Source organism: Moschus berezovskii, chromosome 7, assembly GCF_049115385.1.
Source record: "Moschus berezovskii isolate FMDL1 chromosome 7, NW_MosBer_1.0, whole genome shotgun sequence".
Lineage (NCBI taxonomy): Eukaryota > Metazoa > Chordata > Mammalia > Artiodactyla > Moschidae > Moschus > Moschus berezovskii.
In genome coordinates, this window is record NC_142466.1 from 67,380,801 (window position 1) to 67,402,577 (window position 21,777).

A 21,777-nucleotide genomic window follows, 5' to 3' on the forward strand; every position below is an offset into this window, starting at 1 on the left:
TGTCGCCTCCACCTCAGAGAAACTAGGCCCCTCCTCTCCCTGCACACCCACCCTTCTCGCTCTACTCCGGGAGCTCTCAGCTTCTTGGCATTGTGATTGCTGGAGAAGTGGCCTGAAGCAGGAGATGCACTGTGGCTCTTGGCAGGGGGGAGGAAAATGGGTTGATGTGCATCTCCTTAATGACAATTTGAGGAAAACTCCCAAAGGTCCCATGGCAGTTCCTCCCAGCAACCATGATTTCATCCCTCCCAAGCCGGTCCTCGCAATCAGATCAGCTCCTCCAGATCTGGGGCGTCTGGGGTGAGCCTTCTAGGCTGGATGCTTAGGAGGGAGGGTGGAACCCAAAGGGGACACAGTGGGCTTCCACTGCTAGAAATGTTCTGCTGAGTCAGTCCCTGAACTTTCCTCGGGTGCGAGCCTGGGCCGTGAAGGGAGACAAAGAGAAGAGGCTGTTCTGGGGTCCTGCCCAGGAGCAGATGGTGTGATGGAAGCCCAGTGGGCTGTGGTGGCCTCTGAGGACCTGGGAGGGCACAGACGGGGCGTAGGGCCAGGAAGTGAGAGGTTGGCGAGTTGAGTCTTAAGGAAAAGAGAGACGCATGGACTTCGTTAGGACTCGGGAAAAATCGGTCTTTGGGACGCCTTGGTCCTGGAGGGGCCTGTTCTTCCAGGGAGCAAGCATGTTTTGCTGGTGAAGGGGAGAGAGAGTTCCCGGCAGAGAAGGGTGGTGTGGCTCGCTAGGTGGAGGACAAGTGAGGATACAAATACATGGGGGTTCCAGACTTCTTGAGACTGGAGTGTCAGAGGGACTCGGGGGAATTGAGAAAGGAGACCCTAAGAAGAGCGGGATGGCTAGGGCCGTGTAGAGAGGCCCCGGCTCCTCGGAGTGAGATGGACAGGGCGCGCTGGGGTGGCCGGGGGGCCTGGAGGAGACCGGGCAGGCCTCACAGTGAGGGGGCGCTCGGAACCTCGCCGGCCTGGGAGCCCCTTGCGCGGCGCCCCCTGGGTGGGTGTGAGACCTGGGAGGTCCCGGGGCGGCCGGGTAGGGGCGGGGGGCGGGCTGGGGGAGACAGCAGGCGCCGGGGGGTGGGGCGGGCGGGGAGAAGGCGGGGCCGCGGGGAGGGGCGGGGAAGGCGCGGGGCGGGGGCGGGGGCGGGCGGCTTGCCCAGGGAGTCGCACTCGGCCGCCGCCGGCGCAGCGAGCGGAGACGGCCGGGCCGCGGCGACCTGACCCGGACGAGCGGCGCGCCCGGGGGCCCAGGCAGGGGGCGGGAGGAAGCGCGGCGCTGCGCCGGCCGCCGGGGCCCAGGAGAAGCGGAGCAGAGGAGCTGGGACACGGGCGGGGCCGCCGCAGCTCCGGATGGGACCAGCGCCCTGGGCCCGTTAGTCCAAGCAGGAGCTTCGGGAGAAGCCTTCTCAGGGAGATTCACCCCTGCCTTCCCTCTCCTCCGGCCCAGGCCTCGCTTCGCTCCCCGCCGCCCATGGTCCCAGTCCTTCCGCCGCGCCAGCCCCCTCCCACCTTATCCCCTGGTCCTCCTTTCCGCAGCTCTCTGCCCTCCTAGCCCCTTCGGCCGTGAGGTGCCCCCCAGGCCTTCTCTTTGTACCAGCCTGCCCCCCACCCCCACCCCATCCCAGTCTCGGACTTCACCCCTCACTGTCCACATCCCAGTCACAGGCCCCCTCGGTCCCTCCGTCCTCCTGCCACTCTCCCCTTAGTCTTCCTCAGTCCCTGCCCTGGGCTGCTGGACCCAGTTCTCACCCGCTCCCTGGGGGTCCCTTCCTCCCTCCTCTTCCTCGCCCATCCCTGCCCCTCTCCTGTGTCCCAGCCCTCCTGGCTCATCATCACTTCTCTTCTGGCGGTCTTCCCCTAGTTCCAGGCTGGGTGGTGCTGCTGCCTCCCCCCTAGGCCCGCCTGACCCCGGGTTCTGGGGGCAGTGGGGCCGCCGCTTTCTCCCCATGGCACTGCCATCTCTCCTGCTGGTGGTAGCAGCCCTGGCAGGTGGGGTGCGTCCTCCCGGGGCGCGCAACCTGACGCTGGCGGTGGTGCTGCCCGAACACAACCTGAGCTATGCCTGGGCCTGGCCACGGGTGGGTCCCGCTGTGGCCCTTGCCGTGGAGGCGCTGGGCCGGGCGCTGCCCGTGGACCTCCGCTTCGTCAGCTCTGAGCTGGACGGCGCCTGCTCTGAGTACCTGGCCCCTCTACGCGCTGTGGATCTCAAGTTGTACCATGACCCCGACCTTCTGTTGGGCCCGGGTTGCGTGTACCCCGCTGCCTCTGTGGCTCGCTTTGCCTCACACTGGCGCCTTCCCCTGCTGACCGCGGGTGCTGTGGCCTCTGGTTTTTCGGCTAAGAGTGAGCATTACCGTACCCTGGTGCGCACTGGCCCTTCTGCTCCCAAGCTGGGTGAGTTTGTAGTGATGCTCCACGGGCACTTCAATTGGACTGCCCGTGCTGCCTTGCTGTATCTGGATGCTCGCACAGATGACCGGCCTCACTACTTCACCATCGAGGGCGTCTTTGAGGCTCTGCAGGGCAGCAACCTCAGCGTACAGCATCAGGTGTACGCCCGTGAGCCGGGGGGCCCTGAGCAGGCCACCCACTTCATCCGGGCCAACGGGCGCAGTGAGTGTGGCCCGGGCTGTGTTAGGTCTAGGGGAGGAGGGTCTTGGTGTCCCTGGGGCTCGGCACTGGGAAGCTATAGATGCAGACAGGTGTTGAGCAGCTGATGGTGGTGGTTGGGATCAAGAAGCAGACGTGGATGGAGCCCCTGGGAGAGGCCCGAGGCATTGTATTGGGGCGGGATTGGGGGGCTGCTGGTGGCTGTTCACAGGTAGATGTGAACAAGGAGTAAGATAGCATGGAGGATGAAGCTTGGGTCAGGGAAATTGTGGGGTTGGGGGAAGTTGAATCTGGAGAGCAATGTGAGTGCCCTGGAGTAATGAATGTAGTTGATGGTCACTCCAAAATGTGTGCCTGTCTGTGAGCAGAGACTTCTCAGACTGGGCTGCCAAGACCCCTTGGAGGCATAAGAAGAGTGAGGACTCTGTTAATGGGCTTTGAGGTACAGCAGATTTGGTGGGGAAAGACAGGTAAAGCTCACACTGAGAGAAATTCTGAGCAATCAGTGCCTTTGAGCCTAGGGAGAGGCAGGGCAGAGTAGGGAGTGAGGAGGTCTGGGTGGGGAGCAGAAGGCAGGGCTCTGGGAAGAGGAGGGGCTCGAGGGATAGCTCCCTTCCTTCGGAGTCTGGAGTCAGGCTCTGACTTCTGCCAGATGGTCCTTATGGCCCCAGGGTACTTATGACATAGACTCCCAAGGGGAGGGATGGGGGACATCTGGTGGGTGGTTGATAGGTTAGGGCCTCTATTCCTTGCTGAGGGTGGAAATGCAGATGGTCAGAAGTGGGGCTGTTCAGGGTCCTGGCCCCTCTCTCAGAGGGCCCCTGTCATGTCCCTGCTCCCAGTTGTGTACATCTGTGGCCCTCTGGAGATGCTGCATGAGATCCTGCTGCAGGCCCAGAGGGAGAACCTGACCAACGGGGATTACGTCTTCTTTTACCTGGATGTCTTTGGGGAGAGTCTCCGTGCGGGCCCCACACGCTCCATGGGCCGGCCCTGGCAGGATAATCGCACCCAGGAACAGGCCCAGGCCCTCAGAGAAGCGTTTCAGGTATCATTTGAACCAAACTTGAAGGAAGGGGGAGAGGAACTTTTGGAGGAATTCTCTTTCTCTCACAAGACCCCACAGAAGCCCCAGCAATAGGGCGAGAATTGTAAACTATAGGGGTGAAATGGACAGAGGATTTTCTCGCCTAGTCTCACCTTTGTGGCTCTTTCTCAGTAAGTCTGCCAAGGTCACCTCTTAAGATCCTGGAATGGCTGGCTTTCCTAAGTACCAATGGTAGCTATACCGCCAGGGAGAAAAGTTCGGGAGAAGATTTAGTCCCAGTCTCTGGGAGGGCTTCCACCCTTTCTGAAGAGGTGAGGCATGATTGCAGTACAGTTAGATATAAGTATGAGATAGGATGTGATTATGGGTCCTGGAAGAGATGCTAAGAACGTGAGTGGTTCGGAGGAGAGAGTCACTGTGGGCTGGGTTTAGGGAAGGCTTTTATAAAGGAAGCAAGACTCTATCATGATTTTAAAGACAGATGTTGTTTTCCTAGTCAGAGTGGGAAAGAGGATCCAGGTGGCTAAGAGAAAAAGACAGGAATGGACCTGTTTGGGGGTTCAAGGCAAACTGACCTGACAAGAAAGAGTGGTTCACTTGGGGAAGATTATAAGAAATAATGTTGCAGGGGTAGCCTCAGATTAAGAAAAGCCCTGAACCTAAGACTGAGGTGCTTGGACTTGAATGGCCAAGTGTTTGAGGTTTTTTTGTGTGTGTGTGATGAGACGTATACTGATAGAATTCAGGTTGGATTGGAAGAGGAGGAGACTGGCGGCAGTGAGACCACCTGTATGTAAAAGGTTAGAATGAGACGTAGAGGTATGGGCTTGAACTGTGGTAATGATGCGTGTGTGCTCATTTGTGTCTGACTCTTTGCAACCTCATGGACTGCAGCCCGCTAGGTTCCTCTGTCCACAGGGTTTTCCAGGCAAGAATACTGGAGTGAGTTGCCATTTCCTTCTCCAGCGGGTGGTGATGGTAGCAGGAATGAAAAGAAATGGATGTGAGAAACAGCTTGTAGGGAGAAGTGACATGACTCTGTCTACTTCTCTGCTCAAAACTTTAAATGACTGATTTCCTACTGAATGAAGTCTTGACTCCTTATCATGACCTTTAAGATTTTCTACAGTCTGTTCTCAACCCACTTTTAAAATCTTACTTTCCAGTACTGCTGAGTATGTCAGCGGCTAGACCTCTCTCACATCCATGACCAAACGCTGCTCCTCATCTTTATGCTGTCTGCTCCTTCTGTTCACAGTGCTCTTCCTCCCTTCACCCCAAATCTCTGCCTCTTAAAATCATACCCATGAATTGCTCCCCTCTTCTCCCACCAATTTTTCACTGAATTGTGTGCATAAGTATTTTTTAACTTATTTATGCATATCCCTCCTTTTCCCAAAACGATTTGAGGTGGCATATAGGATAATCTTAAGGTCCTTTCAACCCTTAGATTGTTTGACTCTAAATAGGTATGTATAAGTGCTGGACTTGTTTGGCCACCTTCTCTAGTAAGTGAGGTTTTATATGACTGTTTTTTTTTTTTTAATTGGAGGATGGTTACCTTACGATATTTGTGTTGGTTTCTGCCACACATCAATAGGAATCAGCCACAGGCATACATATGTCCCCTCCCTCCTGAGACCCCCTCCCATCTCCTTCCTCAGCTCACTGAGGAGGTTGTCACTGAGCACTGGGTTGAGCTCCCTGTGGCTCTGGCTCTGATTTTGTATTTGGTTGTGTCTGACTGTGAATGACATATCTGTTTGCACTCCTGAGTATGAGTCTGTGACTGTCACACGTGAACACAGGCAGTGACAGGACAGGTTTTGTTGATGCTGTAACTTTTGCCTAAAATGACCTTCTCACCTTTTGTGTGTCTGAATAAGGCATTCTTTAGGACTCAGATCAGTTATCTTCCCTTCTGGAAACAATCCCTGAATCCTCAGGCTGGACTGGATTTCCCACTCTTGTGCCTAACTTTGTCTCCTCTGGAACTTACTATTCAGTCAGTGTTTGATTCATTTGAAGACTGACTCATTCTATTAGAGTTTACTCAGCACCTGTTATGTCCCAGTCACTGTGCTAGGTACTAACATACAGCAGAGAACGTGACAGGTGCAGTCCCTGTCTTTTTGGAATCTACATTCAGTAGGGTAGACTAACATAAACAAATAAGCAGCAATACTATAGAACAAACTGTGATGTGGTATGGTACTTAAAAAAAAAAAAGAATGGAGTAGTTTTGGAAAAGAGTAACAAGGGAATTGTGCTTCAGCTACCGTGGTCAAGGAAGGTCTCCCTGACCCTCCCAGATGGGAAGACTCCACAGCCTTCTGGGCCACATTTTCTTTGTGGAGGGAACAGCTCTCTCTTGTGGGAGACTTCCTACCAGCCAAGAGGCCCCAACACTTAGGATAGGGGAGGAGGGATATAGTCCACTAACAATTAGTTACAGACAATTGATCTTTGAACATTGTGGGAGGTAGGGACACCCACCCCTCCATGCAGTCAAAAATCTGAGCATCACTTTACAGTCGGGCCTCCCCATCGGAAGTTCCACATCCGTGGACTCCGCCGACCATAGATCATACAGCACCGTGGTCTGTGTTTACTGGGAAAAAAGCCACATTTTCAGCGGACCCATGCACTTCATACCCATGCTGCTCAAGGGCCGACTATAAATTAATTCTCAGCTCTCCCACCCACTGTAAGCATTATTCAGACAGAAAAGCAAAGAGGGAGGTTTTGCTACAGTATAAGAGAAGGGGCAGTCAAGAACATGCCGAAGGGGAAATCAAGGCGGTGAAGTGGGGAGAGAGGGTGATGGGGTATCCTCTGACAAAGCTCTTCTTATCCTTTTCTGATCCTGAAGCTGGGCAGGGGGTTAGGGAGGTTGAGTAGTCAGTTTCAGACAAGGATGAAAGAGCAGAGAGGCCACACCCCAGACATACCTGGCCCACTGTGGTCCCAGACTGGGCTAACCTGGAGAAGGTGGCAGCAGAGGTGAGGAGTCCCTGGTACAGATATCCACAGCTTTCCAGCTGGGTGTTGTGCCCAAGGAAAGGGTCCCAGCTCGTGCTGGATACTAGCTAGAGTTGGGGAGAGGACCCTAAAATTAAGTATGTTGCTATGATTTTTAAACCTCATTAAACTGTAGCTGCTAAAGGGCAGGGATCATGCTTACTTGTGAAGTCCATGTGCCCAGCACGTGTTTACTGAGTTAAATCAAGGTGTATGTTGGGAAGAGGGAGACAGAGTCAGGAATTCTTCTAGAGAGGAGTAGAACTAGCAGATACTATAAACCGAGATGATCAGTCAGGATAGGGAAAAATAAGTAGATACGGTGGAGCTAAACAAATGACTCAGCTCTAAGGACCCAGAGCCTCTGTCTGGACATTTTAGAACATTGGACAGACTGGCCTAGAAACCCGGGCAAAAGCCACCACCTAGGTGACCAGCATGAGACTGGGTTATCGAGGGGAGACTCCAGCATCTAGAATGGAAGTTAGCACTAAACCAAGGGCTGTGTGGGGCAGCATCTCTTCTGGAGACCGCCATTCTGTCCATTGATCGGGGTTAGGTGTGGGTGGGCCTGCAGGCTGAGCCGGGTGTCTGCTGCCCTTCCACATTTCCTGGGTGCCCTTCTGGCTTCCATCACTGCTGTACTCATTTTTGGCAGCCTTTGCTTGTTGTTTTTTTTTCCCACCTGGGGTCCCCTATGAAATGGGACACAGTGACCTCCCTTTACCTTCTCTCTAGCCCCTGAGCAAGAACAGCAATTCTTTGGAGGTTCTTCTGCTTCTCTCTCTTTTTTCTGTACCTGGTAACCACAGCAGAAGAGTCTAGCATAGCAGTTTTCAATGTGTGGTCTTGGGATCCCGGGGGCCCCTGGAATCCTTTTATGAGGACCATGAGGTCAAAACTATTTTAGAAATACTGAGATGTTATTTGCCTCTGTCACTCTCATTCTTCCATGATTGTACAGTGGAGTTTTCCAGAGGCTACGTGATGTGAGATGATGTCATCACTCTGGCAGCTATAGAAGGTGTGCTTGTGTATTCTTGTGCTTTAAAACTTTGTCAGTTTTTACTTCTCCTATGGTAAATATTGATAGATGTAATCCAAATTACGGACTCCTTGGGGTCCTCCGTAATTTCTAGTAGTAACGGGTTGTGAGACCAAAAACATTTGAGAACTGCTGGTCTAGCGAACAAACCAACCTAGGGAATTACTTTTTAAAAAGCACTGGAAATATATTATCAGCATTTGTATTGAAATATAAATTGTGTGAAGCCTGATCTTTTCCAGTTTTTTTTGTAATGTTTAAAAAAGTTTATTTATTTTTTTATTTTTGGCTGTGCTGGGTCTCCCTTGCTGCGTGTGGGCTTTCTCTAGTTGTGGTGGGTCAGGGCTACTGTTGCTGCAGTGTGTAGGCTTCTCGTTGCGATGGTTTCTCTTGTTGGGGAGCATTGGCTCTAGAGCGTAGGCTCTGTAGTTGTAGCGCATGGACTCAGTTGCTCTGTGGCATGTGGGAGCTTCTCGGACCAGGGCTCAAACCTGTATCATTTGCGTTGGCAGGTGGATTCTTAACAACTGGACCACCAGGGAAGTCCCTCAAGTCTTTTAACTAACTTTTTACATTGTCAACCATATCCTCCCTTTCTGTTTTTATTTTATTCATTGAGTAAGTGTTCCTGAATGAACCCTTCCAGCCCCACCCTCAGTCTCCCTCTCCTTTTTAATTCTGCCTGACAGTGGGAGAGTATTAGCGATGTATGGTCAAGCATCCACACACTCCAGTAAGAATAATTACCTCAATAGGCAAACTCTAGTCTATATATTGAATATGTGTTATAAACTGACTTCACTATTTCGTACCTGGAGTGAATTGATCGAAAATAGATCATAAGTAATATATCTAGTATCTCTATGGTACTTTAGGGATTAAAGACACAGATTAACACAATTGCTAGAAATGACTAGTTTTAATCTATCATTTCACAAACTGTATTAATCTAAAGTCTTTCCCCAAAGCTTCCATGCCAGTTTTCTGATCAAGGCAGAGAGGCTAGTGATTGTGGAGGCCTGAGGTGCAGGCAGAGGCCAAGAAGGAGGAAGTGTGTGAGGGCAGTGGGAGCCAGGCAGACACCCCCATGGAAGACGGAGAAATGCTGACCGTGGCCAGTGAGAAGTGTGTACAGCTGAGACCACATGTGTCAGTGGCTTACCTGTGAGGTGTGTGTGGGCATGGGACCGTGTGCTTTCCTTGTGACTCATGACTTGTGGGACTAGGCTGGTATGCAGGGCAGTACTGCATATCGTGGGTATACTACACACATTGAAGGAATGGGCTCGTGGCTTTTTACAGATGGAATCACTGTCTCAAAGTATTTCCCCCGCTTGTCATAGGACCTGAAATCTCTTTAACTCGCTGGGTGGAAGCACTGGGCCAACATTCTGCTGATAACATTAGCAGTATTAACACCATTGTCCTTGCTGTTGCTCAGGGTTGTCCTTGCTGGTAACAAAGGAAGGGACCAAGGAGCTGTGAGGGATAGTAGGGGCTTCAGGAAGATGAAGAGCCCGTTTAGGGGATGGAGCTGACTTTATCTGTTTCTTAGTCTCCACATTCACAGAACCATCCATAGACAGATGCTTCTACCTGTCTTGTATGGAGCAGTGCCACCCCTTCTCCCAAATGTATCACACATACACACACACACACTGTTTAGTGCCCTCTCAGCCTTCAAGGTCATCCTGTACATTTTCTATCATGTGTATTTCTCCACGTTTCTCTCTCCTGCTTCCTCTCTCCCCCTAATTCTCATCTCGAATCCTTTTCACTCTCCCATGTGCTGTGGGTCCAGACGGTATTGGTCATCACATACCGAGAACCCCCGAATCCCGAGTACCAGGAATTCCAGAATCGTCTTCTGATTAGAGCACGGGAGGATTTTGGTGTGGAGCTGGCCCCTTCCTTGGTAAGCAGATCTCTTTCCCCAAGAGTCAGGCCAGGCTTTGAGAAAAGGCTCTTCTCCCTAACTCAGAATACAGCCTTGGCCACAGAGCCAGCCTTACTGTGGGGGCTGACAGCTTCCTTCTGGGTTTTTCTCTTCTGGCCTAGTGAGGCAGGGATGGCCCCTTAGCTATGGGAGGAGGGAAGAAAGCAAACCAGGAGGAGGAGAAGGAGGAGGAGACCTCAGAGACGGGAGAGGGGCTGGAGAAGGGGCCTGGCGGGACCTTTGGAGAGCCCTGCTGAAGTTACCACCCCCAGATGAACCTCATTGCTGGCTGCTTCTACGATGGGATCCTTCTGTACGCCGAAGTCCTGAATGAGACCATACAGGAGGGAGGCACCCGGGAAGACGGACTTCGAATTGTCGAGAAGATGCAAGGACGAAGATACCGTGGTAATGGAGAGGGTCAGATGAGGGCCAGAGCGCTGCTGTCAGGCTCAGGAGTGGAGTGGGCAGAGGCAAACACAGACACCAGGGGCAGGAGAGAAAGTTAGCTGGGGTCAGAGCACCTGGCTGAGGTGGACACATGCTAAGAATGGGGGCAGGGACAGACCGCCAGGTAACTAGAGGGCTTGGGAAGATAGGAGAGGGACCAAGGGCAGATCTCCAAGTAAGGGGTGCTCCTTTCTGTCTTAGGTGTAACTGGACTGGTCGTTATGGACAAGAACAATGACCGGGAGACCGATTTTGTCCTGTGGGCCATGGGAGACCTGGTTTCCGGGGACTTTCAGGTGATGGGGGAGGAGGCAGGGAAGAGAGTGTGAGGCCCACAAAGAACAGCTAAGACCCTAAAAGACCCACAAAGAACAGCCTTTAGGGTTCTTATGGGGGCAGAACCAAAGGCACTGGAGGCAGGGACTTACTTTCTCTCCTGGAGCTGATGATGGTGGTGGGGGGAGCCGCAGGTGGGGAGAAAAGCAGCCAAGTAGCTGGGTATGGGGCGAGGAGGCTGGTGGGAGCAGGCCTGTGGGCCCCGTTCTCTCCATCCTCACAGCCTGCAGCCCACTACTCGGGAGCCGAGAAGCAGATTTGGTGGACAGGACGGCCCATCCCCTGGGTGAAGGGGGCCCCCCCCTTGGACAATCCCCCCTGTGCCTTTGACCTGGACGACCCGTCCTGTGATAAAAGTGGGTGTGTGCAGGGACTGGGAGCAGCCCTTCCTCCCTTCGCTTTCCTTTCTCTTATTTCCTCCTCATGCCCCCCTGCCCCCAACTCTTAGCTCTGTTTTACCTCGTCTCCCCTACCCGCTCCCTCCTTCTCTGCCTCAAGAGATGGGTCTGCTCCCTGCATCTAAGAGCATCGCCCCCTTCTGGCTCACAAGGCCACACACAGTCTTTCTCAGGGTCCCCCTCTCCCCTTCAGCTCCACTTTCAACTCTGGCAATTGTGGCGCTGAGTACAGGAATCACCTTCATCATGTTTGGTGTTTCCAGCTTCCTCATTTTCCGGTGAGTTCTGAGCTTTCTGCTGACAGGCTCCCTTAGCTGTAACTCCACCGTCTCTAGCCTTTCTTGTCAGTTGTCTTTTAGCCATGGTCTTGTTTCCCCTCCCCGACTTTGGTTCTAGACTGGGTACACTAGTCTAGAATTAATGATTTTGAGTGGGGTCTTCTGTGGGCAAAGGTGAACTTTCCATGGATGCTACCATGGCACTAGTGGTAGAGAACCCACCTGCCAATGCAGGAGACATAAGAGATGTGGGTTCGATCCCCTGGAGGAGGGTATGGCTACCCACTCCAGTATTCTTCCCTTGAGAATTCCATGGACAGAGGAGCCTGGTGGGCTGTAGTCCATAGGGTTGCAAAGAGTCGGGCAGCATTTTAAGAAGGTACTTTATCTTCAGCCTCTGTGTTTTACATAAGCACAGGGCTTGTGTCCGCCCCACAGAGAGTGCTTCACGCTCTCTCTGTCCTGTCTCTCGGGTGTGAAAACTGCATTCTCGAGAGCTGCCAGGAAGCCCCCGCCACCCCGCAGCTGGCTTCTGGGATGGTAGGATCAGGCTTGCCAGTCAGCTGAGGGGTGCAGTCCTTACAGAAAACTGATGCTGGAGAAGGAGCTGGCCAGCATGTTGTGGCGCATCCGCTGGGAAGAGCTGCAGTTCGGCAATTCAGAGCGATGCCACAAAGGTGCAGGCAGTCGCCTCACACTGTCGTTGGTGAGCCCTCCTCTCAGCTGTCCCTCTGCTTCCCTCTGAGTGCCTGTCCTTTCGTACCCTGGAGCTTTCCTAGCACATCAGCCTGTAATGATAACGCCTGCACCACCACCACCATCTAATGTTCCTTTCATCCTTCCGCCTCCATGTTGCCCTTGGCCCCAGCGGGGATCCAGTTACGGCTCGCTCATGACAGCCCATGGGAAATACCAGATCTTTGCCAACACCGGTCACTTCAAGGTGAACAGTCATCTGCTTATTCTGGTCCCCACCATTTCATCCTGTCTCATCATCATCTTTCATCTCTTCCCGTGACCCTCTGCCTCTCGTCAGCCTCCTCTCTCTGTCTGGCTGAGCTCCTGGGTGCTCCCACAGTTCTCTAGTCTTTCCCAGCACCCAGTGGCTCCTGCAGAGCTTAATGTTCCTCTTCTCCTTTTACTCCCACCCTCAGGGAAATGTTGTGGCCATCAAACATGTGAATAAGAAGCGCATCGAGCTGACCCGGCAGGTTCTGTTTGAACTCAAACATGTAAGTCATGGTGTATGGGTTGAGGGCCCAGGATAAACACCGACATGGAAGGGGAAGGAGAGGACTAGGGAATAGTAATACTGGCTGGGAGCGCAAGTAGGGCATTTATAAATGATTTTGAGTTGTGAGTACAATTAAGAGAAAGGTCCTCTCCTGTAGTGGTAGATTTCTGCATCTAATTTTTAGCTCTTTTAATTATCTTTCCTTCCTTTTTTTTTTTTTCTTTTGGCTAGATGAGAGATGTTCAGTTTAACCATCTCACTCGCTTCATTGGCGCCTGCATAGACCCTCCCAACATTTGCATTGTCACCGAGTATTGTCCTCGTGGGAGTTTACAGGTGTGGGATCTAGGTGGGGATTATGGGGGCAAGGGAGATAGACCCAAAATTACATCAACTGTGTGGGTGACAGTGGGGCTAGGATAGTCATATCATCTATTCCATGTCACTTACCAGGATATTCTGGAAAATGACAGCATCAACCTGGACTGGATGTTTCGTTATTCACTCATTAATGACCTTGTCAAGGTGAGTCTTCCCCACTCCTTGAGTTCATCCACTTTAATAATGCTTCCTTGTTTCTGTCTTTGCTTAGGATTTCTCTTCCTGGTCCTCTAAAAATTCCATTCTCTCCACTTCCCCTTATTCTGAAGATTGGGTAATAATGGGTAAACAAGGGATCTGGGGCTTTTAATTGGGAGGAATGAGTTTTATTTGCCACGCAGAGTCTTTGTAGCAAATTTTTGTTTTCCTACACTGGATACCTCAAATCTCTCTCCATCATCCTTTTAATTTTTTTAACTTCCAAGAGTTTGTATTAAAATCTCTTAGCAGGGAAAAGTGAATGGGGTCTCCAAACATACTTATCCTCTTGGTTTTTACCCTCATTTTTCTCTGTCATTTACTCTCTAGCCAATATTAGGCATATCTGCTTTTTTGTTCAGAAAAACTGAAATTCAAAAAGAACATTTTACCAAGTAAATGTAAAGTTTACATTTACATCAAAAAAATAAGTTTTATATACTTCTCTAAATAAAACTGAGAAGCCAAGGAAAACTATGTTGATCATTTGGTATATTCTAAGATACTAGGCTTCAGCTATTTTCAAGTGACCCAGAGGTCCATGGGTTTGTGGAGGTATAAATTTGCATCTTGCACAGGTGTTTAGAACCAAGTCTCTGGGTCAGTGAGCTAGCCTAGTGGATCACCTGTACCACACCAGAAGCTGACTTTGGTTATTCTGCTTAGTTCTAATGAAGTTATTTTAAAAATTTTGTGTGTAATGTAAAGTTTGCCATCAAATGAGAGAGAAATTATTAGGTAACGTTGATGTGGTGCTTAACTGGAGGTGTGATGATAAATTATAAGAAAAATATGACTCTTAAGAGAACAATGATTTAATGGAAAGATGATTTATAACAAATCCAGAAGCCTAATCATATCTATATTCACAAATTTGGAGATTTCCCAAGGTTTGTTGATGTCAAGATGAAACAAAGAAGAAGAAAGAGTTTACAGAGACTAGAGTTTTTAATTGTTTAGACCCAGAGTTAAACATTTAGAGAAATTTTGGTTAGCACTGTATCCTTTTTCTGTTCCACCCAAACTGACTTCCCAGGGGATGCATCACTCTATCCTCTTAGGACCTGCCTTAGAGTCCTTCACAGGCAAAGATTCACTCCTCTCTGGCCCTGTGGAGTCAGAAGTTTCAGGCTTCTGCATTGACTTGGCAGCTACCTCCTACCTTGGTCCATTTTCCAGGGTTTTTTAAAAAATAGTTTATTTATTTATTTTTGGTTGTGCTAGGTCTTCATTGCTGCAGTGGGCGTTCTCTAGTTGCCGTAAGCAGGGGCTGCTCTCCATTGCAGTGCATGGGCTTCTCACTGCAGTCGCTTCTCCTGTTGTAGGCCCAGGCTCTGGGCTCAGGTTTCAGTAGTTGTGGTTCACAGGCTTAGTTGCTCTGGGTCATGTGGGATCTTCCTGTACCAGGAATTGAACCTGTGTCCCCTGCATTGGCAGGCAGATTCCCATCCACTGTGCCACCAGGGAAGTCCTCAGTTCAGTTCAGTTCAGTTGCTCAGTCGTGTCTTTGCGACCCCATGAATCACAGCACGCCAGGCCTCCCTGTCCATCACCAACTCCCGGAGTTCACTCAAACTCATGTCCATCGAGTCGGTGATGCCATCCAGCCACCTCATTCTCTGTCGTCCCCTTCTCCTCCTGCCCGCAATCCTTCCCAGCATCAAAGTCTTTTCCAGTGAGTCAACTTGTCGCATGAGGTGGCCAAAGTATTGGAGTTTCAGCTCTAGCATCAGTCCTTCCAATGAACACCCAGGATTGATCTCCTTTAGAATGGACTGGTTGGATCTCCTTGCAGTCCGAGGGACTCTCAAGAGTCTTCTCCAACACCACAGTTCAAAAGCATCTTCGGCGATCAGCTTTCTTCACAGTCCAACTCTCACATCCATACATGACCACGGGAAAAATCATAGCCTTGACTAAACGGACCTTGGTTGGCAAAGTAATGTCTCTGCTTTTTAATATGCTATCCAGGTTGGTCACAACTTTCCTTCCAAGGAGTAACTGTCTTTTAATTTCATGGCTGTACTCACCATCTGCAGTGATGTGGGAGCCCAAAAAAATAAAGTCTGACACTGTTTCCACTGTTTCCCCATCTATTTCCCATGAAGTGATGGGACCAGATGCCATGATCTTTGTTTTCTGAATGTTGAGCTTCAAGCCAACCTTTTCGCTCTCCTCTTTCACTTTCATCAAGAGGCTTCTTAGTTCCTCTTCACTTTCTGCCATAAGAGTGGTGTCATCTGCATATCTGAGGTTATTGATATTTCTTCCGGCAATCTTGATTCCAGCTTGTGCTTCTTCCAGCCCAGCGTTCCTCATGATGTACTCTGCATATAAGTTAAATAAGCAGGGTGACAAGATACAACCTTGACGTACTCCTTTCCTTATTTGGAACCAGTCTGTTGTTCCATGTCCAGTTCTAAGTGTTGCTTCCTGACCTGCATACAGGTTTCTCAAGAGGCAGGTCAGGTGGTCTGGTATTCCCATCTCTTTCAGAATGTTCCACAGTTTATTGTGATCCACACAGTCAAAGGCTTTGGCATAGTCAATGAAGCAGAAATAGATGTTTTTCTGGAACTCTCTTGCTTTCTCCATGATCCAGCGGATGTTGGCAATTTGATTTCCGGTGCCTCTGCCTTTTCTAAAACCTGCATGAACATCTGAAAGTTCACGGTTCACATATTGCTGAAGCGTGGCTTGGAGAATTTTGAGCATGACTTTACTAGCGTGTGAGATGAGTGCAATTGTGCAGTAGTTTGAGTATTATTTGGCATTGCCTTTCTTTGGGATTGGAATGAAGACTGACTTTTCCAGTCCTGTGGCCACTGCTGAGTTTTCCAAATTTGCTGGCATATTGAGTGCAGCACTTTCACAGCATCATCTTTCAGGATTTGAAATAGCTCAACTGGAATTCCATCACCTCCACTAGCTTTGTTTGTAGTGATGTTCTCTAAGGCCCACTTGACTTCACATTCCAAGAGGTCTGGCTCCAGGTGAGTGATCATGCCATTGTGATTATCTTGGTCGTGAAGATCTTTTTTGTACAGTTCTTCTGTGTATTCTTGCCACCTCTTCTTAATATCTTCTGCTTCTGTTAGGTCCATATCATTTCTGTCCTTTATCGAGCCCATCTTTGCATGAAATGTTCCCTTGATAGCTCTAATTTTCTTGAAGAGCTCTCTTGTTTTTCCTATTCTGTTGTTTTCCTCTATTTCTTTGCATTGATCACTGAGGAAGGCTTTCTTATCTCTCCTTGCTATTCTTTGGAACTCTGCATTCAGATGCTTATATCTTTCCTTTTCTCCTTTGCTTTTCACTTCTCTTCTTTTCACAGCTATTTGTAAGGCCTCCTCAGACAGCCATTTTGCTTTTTTGCATTTCTTTTCCATGGGGATGGTCTTGGTCCCTGTCTCCTGTACAATGTCATGAACCTCCGTCCAGAGTTCATCAGGCACTCTATCTATCAGATCTAGTCCCTTAAATCTATTTCTCACTTCCACTGTATAATCACAAGGGATTTGATTTAGGTCATATCTGAATGGTCTAGTGGTTTTCCCTACTTTCTCCAATTTAAGTCTGAATTTGGCAATAAGTTCATGATCTGAGCCACAGTCAGCTCCTGGTCTTGTTTTTGCTAACTGTATAGAGCTCCTCCATCTTTGGCTGCAAAGAATATAATCAATCTGATTTCGGTGTTGACCATCTGGTGATGTCCATGTGTAGAGTCTTCTCTTGTGTTGTTGGAAGAGGGTGTTTGCTATGACCAGTGCGTTCTCTTGGCAAAACTCTATTAGCCTTTGCCCTGCTTCATTTCGTGCTCCAAGGCCAAAGTTGCCTGTTACTCCAGGTGTTTCTTGAATGCAAAAGGGAAGTCCTAGGTTTTCCTAATTTACCATCCTCTCCACTTTCTCTCTGGTTCACATTCCCTCTAGTAGATCACTTTTCTCCTCCATCTCGACCTGCCTGCCTGTTCTCAATTATATGTTAGTTTCCAACTGGCTTATCTTCCTTGGTGCATCTAGGTAGTCTTAATACCTGGATCTCAAAGCTTGCCTTCCTGAGCAGTGGCCAAGCATTTGAGGCCATCATGAGTGTAGTATTCTTGGAGTTCACCTTCATAGTTCTATTCCCTTCATTACTCGGAAGACAGACTGCCCTTTCCAGGGTAATAACTGATAGCTTCCCTTGTCCCTTTTCTTATGCATGTCTCCTGTCCCTGGTGCTTAGGTGCTGATATACTGCTTAAGGTACCAGGAAGAGATGGTGGTGGTTTAGTTGCTAAGTTGCGTTGGACTCTTGCAACCCTATGGACTATAGCCCGCCAGGCTCTCTGTCCATGGGATTTCCCAGGCAAGAATACTGGAGTGAGTTGCCATTCCCTCCTCCAGGGGGTCTTCCCAACTCAGGGATCAAACCCAGGTCTTCTGCATTATAGGTAGATTCTTTACCATCTGAGCCACCAGGGAAGCCCATGGAAGAGATGACTCCTATTTTTGCCTGCTTCCTTGAGTGGAAACAAAGGATGTCTTCCAAAATTAGCATATTGTTTTTATGGCCCCGAGATCTTTAGACAGCTAGCTAATGCCCATCTCATGGAGAGGGGGTATCCTAAGCCAGATACGATCCAATCCTATGACTTGATCTGTATCCTGCAGGGCATGGCCTTTCTCCATAACAGCATTATTGCATCCCATGGGAGTCTGAAGTCCTCCAACTGTGTGGTGGATAGTCGTTTCGTGCTCAAAATCACAGACTATGGCCTGGCCAGCTTCCGATCAACCGCTGAACCTGATGACAGCCATGCCCTCTATGCCAGTGAGGCCTTTCCCCACAACCCACTTCTACATTGCCCTCCCCCAGGCAATGTGATCATTTCCACTTAGGGAGGGTGGGAGAGGGAGATGGAGTGACAGTACTGTGGCGAGCATTATGCAGATGAGCCCAGGTGGGCTTGGGGATTCCATCTTTGAGGACCTGGTTCCCTCTTTTCAGAGAAGCTGTGGACTGCCCCAGAACTGCTCAGTGGGAACCCCCTGCCGACCACAGGTATGCAGAAGGCTGATGTCTATAGCTTTGGGATCATCTTACAGGAGATAGCACTTCGCAGTGGGCCTTTCTACTTGGAGGGCCTGGATCTCAGCCCCAAAGGTAAGAGTCAATCTACTACCCAGCGCTTCCCCTACCTGAAAGACCTGTTCTTCAACCAAGCCTTTGATCACCCTCAGAGATTGTCCAGAAGGTCCGGAATGGTCAGCGGCCTTATTTCCGGCCAAGTATTGACCGGACTCAACTGAATGAAGAGCTAGTTTTGCTGATGGAGCGATGTTGGGCCCAGGATCCAACTGAACGACCAGACTTTGGACAGATTAAGGGCTTCATTCGCCGCTTTAACAAGTGAGAGGGCATGACGGGGCAGGGGCTCCCCAGGGATAGAGGCCTTATCAGTCTTAGTGGATGAGGTGGGGCTGGTGGGGCCAAGAGGGTGGGTGGGCTGGGTAGAAAGCCCTGGGAGTCTTGAACATCTTGGAGCAGGTACCATATCCTGGCCTCCTTCCAGGGAAGGTGGCACCAGCATATTGGACAACCTCCTGTTGCGCATGGAGCAGTATGCCAACAACCTGGAGAAGCTGGTGGAGGAGCGCACACAGGCCTACCTGGAGGAGAAACGCAAGGCTGAGGCTCTGCTCTACCAAATTCTACCCCAGTGAGACTTCTGACCCCTTCCTGAATTTTCCTTTGGTATCTGCTCTGTTTCTTCCTACCTCATCCAGCTCCTGACAACTCCCTTCCCAACCCTCAGAACCCTGCTTTGTCACATCTTGCTACCATGAACCCATTCTAGCTCTAGGCCATGTTTTTCATTCTGTCTCCAAATGAGCTGTGCTGCCTTTTTCCTGGCCTCCTATCCCTTCTTCTTAGGATGCTGCTCTACCAGAGCTTCACTCCAGTGAGTGCAGGTAGAACAGTCCCATCTCAGGATATTTGGCCTGCAGCCCCAGGGATCCTCTTCCAACCCCCATCTTGTGTCCACCCTATCGTGCTCTGGACTGTCATGACTTCCCAGCCACCTTCCTTCTCCTCCACCAGGCTCAGCTTTCATGTTAGAACCCATCTGTGCTCCAGCCATACACTCTTTTCCTCTCCCTTTGCCCCCTTCTGAGTCTGGCTTGGACTGTACCCTTGCCTCCTAGTTCAGTGGCAGAGCAGTTAAAACGGGGAGAGACTGTACAGGCTGAGGCCTTTGACAGCGTTACCATTTACTTCAGTGACATCGTTGGCTTCACAGCTTTGTCGGCAGAGAGCACCCCCATGCAGGTGAGAGACAGGTTAGGGGCCAGGGGCGGGGTGGGGACCTAGGGAAGCTTAGCTGGGGCATAGAAATCCTTGATAATAGGAAAGACTAGCTTGTTCTGGAGTTTCCATATCTTGCTATGGCTTGTGTGTTAAGAATTCTTAGAAAGTCAGGCACAAGTTTTAAGGCCTCTACTTTCCCATCCCTTTTAGGTGGTGACACTTCTTAACGATCTGTATACGTGCTTCGATGCCATAATTGACAACTTTGATGTCTACAAGGTGAGAGCTGGGGCTGCCCTTCCATTGACACTCCTTTAAAAGCCATTTTCCCCGAACCCCACGTGCCTTACCTGCTCCGTGGTCAGTTTTTCCACTTGAGTCTCCAGCATTCTAATGCTGGAGTGCCCTTTATAGACAACTGAGACTCTGGCACTGTAGTTGTACATCCCAGTCTAATCTTTGTGAATCCTTGAGGCTTCCCTAATCAGAACCATCACAGGATCTAGTCTGCCACTTTTTGCCTGAGGGTATGGTCAGAGTCTAGCCATCTTTTCTTTTCATCCCCTCCAGACACGGAGGAAGCATACAGGATGTGGGTATAGAATGATATATTGGGATGAAGGACAAGCTATGTAGTGAAAGCTTTTTGTTGAAGTCATTCAGTCATTTAGGGTAGGCTTTATGGTGCTTGGGAGTAAAAAACGATCTGACTTTGTGGCTAACTGTGTGGCCTTGGGCAAGTAAGAGAAGCTCCTTGAGCCTCAGATGGGAATAATAGACTTACTGTGAATAAGGGCCTAACACTGTGTAGATAATAAATATCCAGTCTTGTCTCTTCCCTTTGGATTCAGTCTGCCGTCTCTTATTTACCATAATGAAGAATTCCCATAAACCCTTTATTCAGATTTACCAATTGTTTGTATTTCCCATTTGCTTTATTTAAAAAAATCTATCTAGATATCTGTATAATTATTTTCTGAACCTTTGGCAGGTAAGTGGCAGACACAGTGGCCCTTCGTTCCTGAATAAATCTATGTGTAGTTCCTAAAAACCGGGACCTTCTCTTACACAGCTTCAGTACAGTTAAAGCCAAGTGCCTGCTTTCTTTCCTTTGACACTTTGGGCTATGTAGGGCTCATTTCAGTGGGCCTGCTTCTCCCAGATTCTCAGGACCAGGGCACTTATTTGACAGTCAACATCTGGCTTCCTGGCTGCCAGGATGACTCATAGTGGTACTCAGCTTGTCTCCTCTTACTCTTCCCCACCCCCATTGATACAGATAGAGATGACCTTTTTATCCCCCTCTCAATCAGGTAGAGACGATTGGAGATGCCTACATGGTGGTATCTGGTCTCCCAGGCAGAAATGGTCAGCGTCATGCCCCAGAAATTGCTCGTATGGCCCTGGCGTTACTGGATGCAGTTTCTTCCTTCCGCATCCGCCACCGACCCCACGACCAACTGCGGCTACGCATAGGGGTCCACACAGGTAGGGCTGACTCTCCCTCCTGCCCTCGTATCCACTTTCCCCAGGCTCTTCCAACCTGTTTCTTCTCACAGGGCCCGTCTGTGCTGGGGTCGTTGGCCTGAAGATGCCCCGCTATTGTCTCTTTGGAGACACAGTGAACACTGCTTCCCGAATGGAGTCTAATGGTCAAGGTGAGACATCAACCCTCAACCTCAGCCTCCATCTGGGTTGGCCTTTTCTTTTCAGAGTTCCTCCAAATCTCTCAATTGGATAGACCGCAGTGCTTGATTGCCCCACCCTTGGACATATTTTGGTTCTAGTGCATGTACCCCGGGAAGACTGAGACCCTCCTGAGGGATGGTGGTTGGGTAAAGCTCTCTCTGATACTGCAGTTCTTCGGTTGCCTTTTCTTTGGTTCTTCTTTCCATCATCTCTCCTGTCCTGCCCCAGCCCTGAAGATTCATGTCTCCTCTACCACCAAGGATGCCCTGGATGAGCTCGGATGCTTCCAGCTAGAGCTTCGAGGGGATGTGGAGATGAAGGTGATGGCAGGCCACAGGGAGGGAGTCATGGAAAGGGAGGATCAATGTGACTGTGGAGGCTATGGGGGAAGAGAGGGAGGTATGAGGAATAACACAAGAATCTGAATTATCTCTGCTCCCCCAATTCCAGGGAAAAGGAAAGATGCGAACTTATTGGCTCCTAGGAGAGCGGAAAGGACCTGCTGGGCTCCTATAAACCCCACTTCTTCCCAAGTCAGACAATCCCCTGCTGCTGGTACCTGGGTGGGCAGTAGCCATCATCTCTCCACACATCAGAAGTGGACATTGTCACATGAGATGGAAACCAACATGCATAAAACCCCCACCTTATATGGAAACTGTTGCCCTTTGCAGCTCAGTCTTGTACATATACCTGTCCCTCTCTGGCCTGTTCCCCTTCCTCCCTACCTTCTGTAAATATCTGTATCTAAACCAGAATATTTTGGCCAAATATAAAACAAAGAAACAAAAACAGTTATGGGTGACATACTCTGCGTTAGGGGTGGCTCCATGGAAAGGTTCTGGAGTATGGA

The 21,777-nt window shown here is 50.0% G+C and overlaps 1 protein-coding gene across 4 annotated transcripts; it reads left to right on the forward strand.

Moving 5' to 3' along the window:
- The first annotated feature begins 1,186 nt into the window (after window positions 1-1,186).
- Window positions 1,187-21,734, forward strand: NPR2 (natriuretic peptide receptor 2). Of its 4 annotated transcripts, XM_088837965.1 has the most exons (23): window positions 1,187-2,619; window positions 2,985-3,086; window positions 3,459-3,664; window positions 9,532-9,645; window positions 9,939-10,074; window positions 10,318-10,412; window positions 10,676-10,808; window positions 11,044-11,128; window positions 11,714-11,834; window positions 11,997-12,071; window positions 12,283-12,360; window positions 12,594-12,698; window positions 12,816-12,887; window positions 17,597-17,756; window positions 17,934-18,089; window positions 18,167-18,335; window positions 18,499-18,645; window positions 19,133-19,256; window positions 19,446-19,514; window positions 20,549-20,723; window positions 20,795-20,893; window positions 21,153-21,244; window positions 21,375-21,734. In XM_088837965.1, the coding sequence occupies exons 1-23, from the start codon at window positions 1,953-1,955 to the stop codon at window positions 21,438-21,440; spliced, it is 3,246 nt and encodes a 1,081-aa protein (XP_088694091.1). In that variant the 5' UTR covers window positions 1,187-1,952; the 3' UTR covers window positions 21,441-21,734. The 4 variants fall into 4 exon arrangements, with proteins under 4 accessions (XP_088694091.1, XP_088694092.1, XP_055283000.1 ...); XM_088837966.1 differs by lacking the exon at window positions 2,985-3,086 and having other exon boundaries at window positions 10,676-10,812; window positions 11,673-11,834; XM_055427025.2 differs by lacking the exon at window positions 2,985-3,086 and having other exon boundaries at window positions 21,375-21,711.
- The last annotated feature ends 43 nt before the right edge of the window (window positions 21,735-21,777 follow it).

What these genes read in the sequence shown, in the direction of transcription:
- NPR2 (XM_088837965.1), top strand. Translation starts at nt 1,953, where the DNA reads ATGGCACTGCCATCTCTCCTGCTGGTGGTAGCAGCCCTGGCAGGTGGG. An exon ending in CATCCGGGCCAACGGGCGCA is followed by an intron (nt 2,620 to 2,984) that starts GTGAGTGTGGCC and finishes GTCTGTGAGCAG; the next exon opens with AGACTTCTCAGACTGGGCTG. An exon ending in GCAAGGACGAAGATACCGTG is followed by an intron (nt 10,075 to 10,317) that starts GTAATGGAGAGG and finishes TTTCTGTCTTAG; the next exon opens with GTGTAACTGGACTGGTCGTT.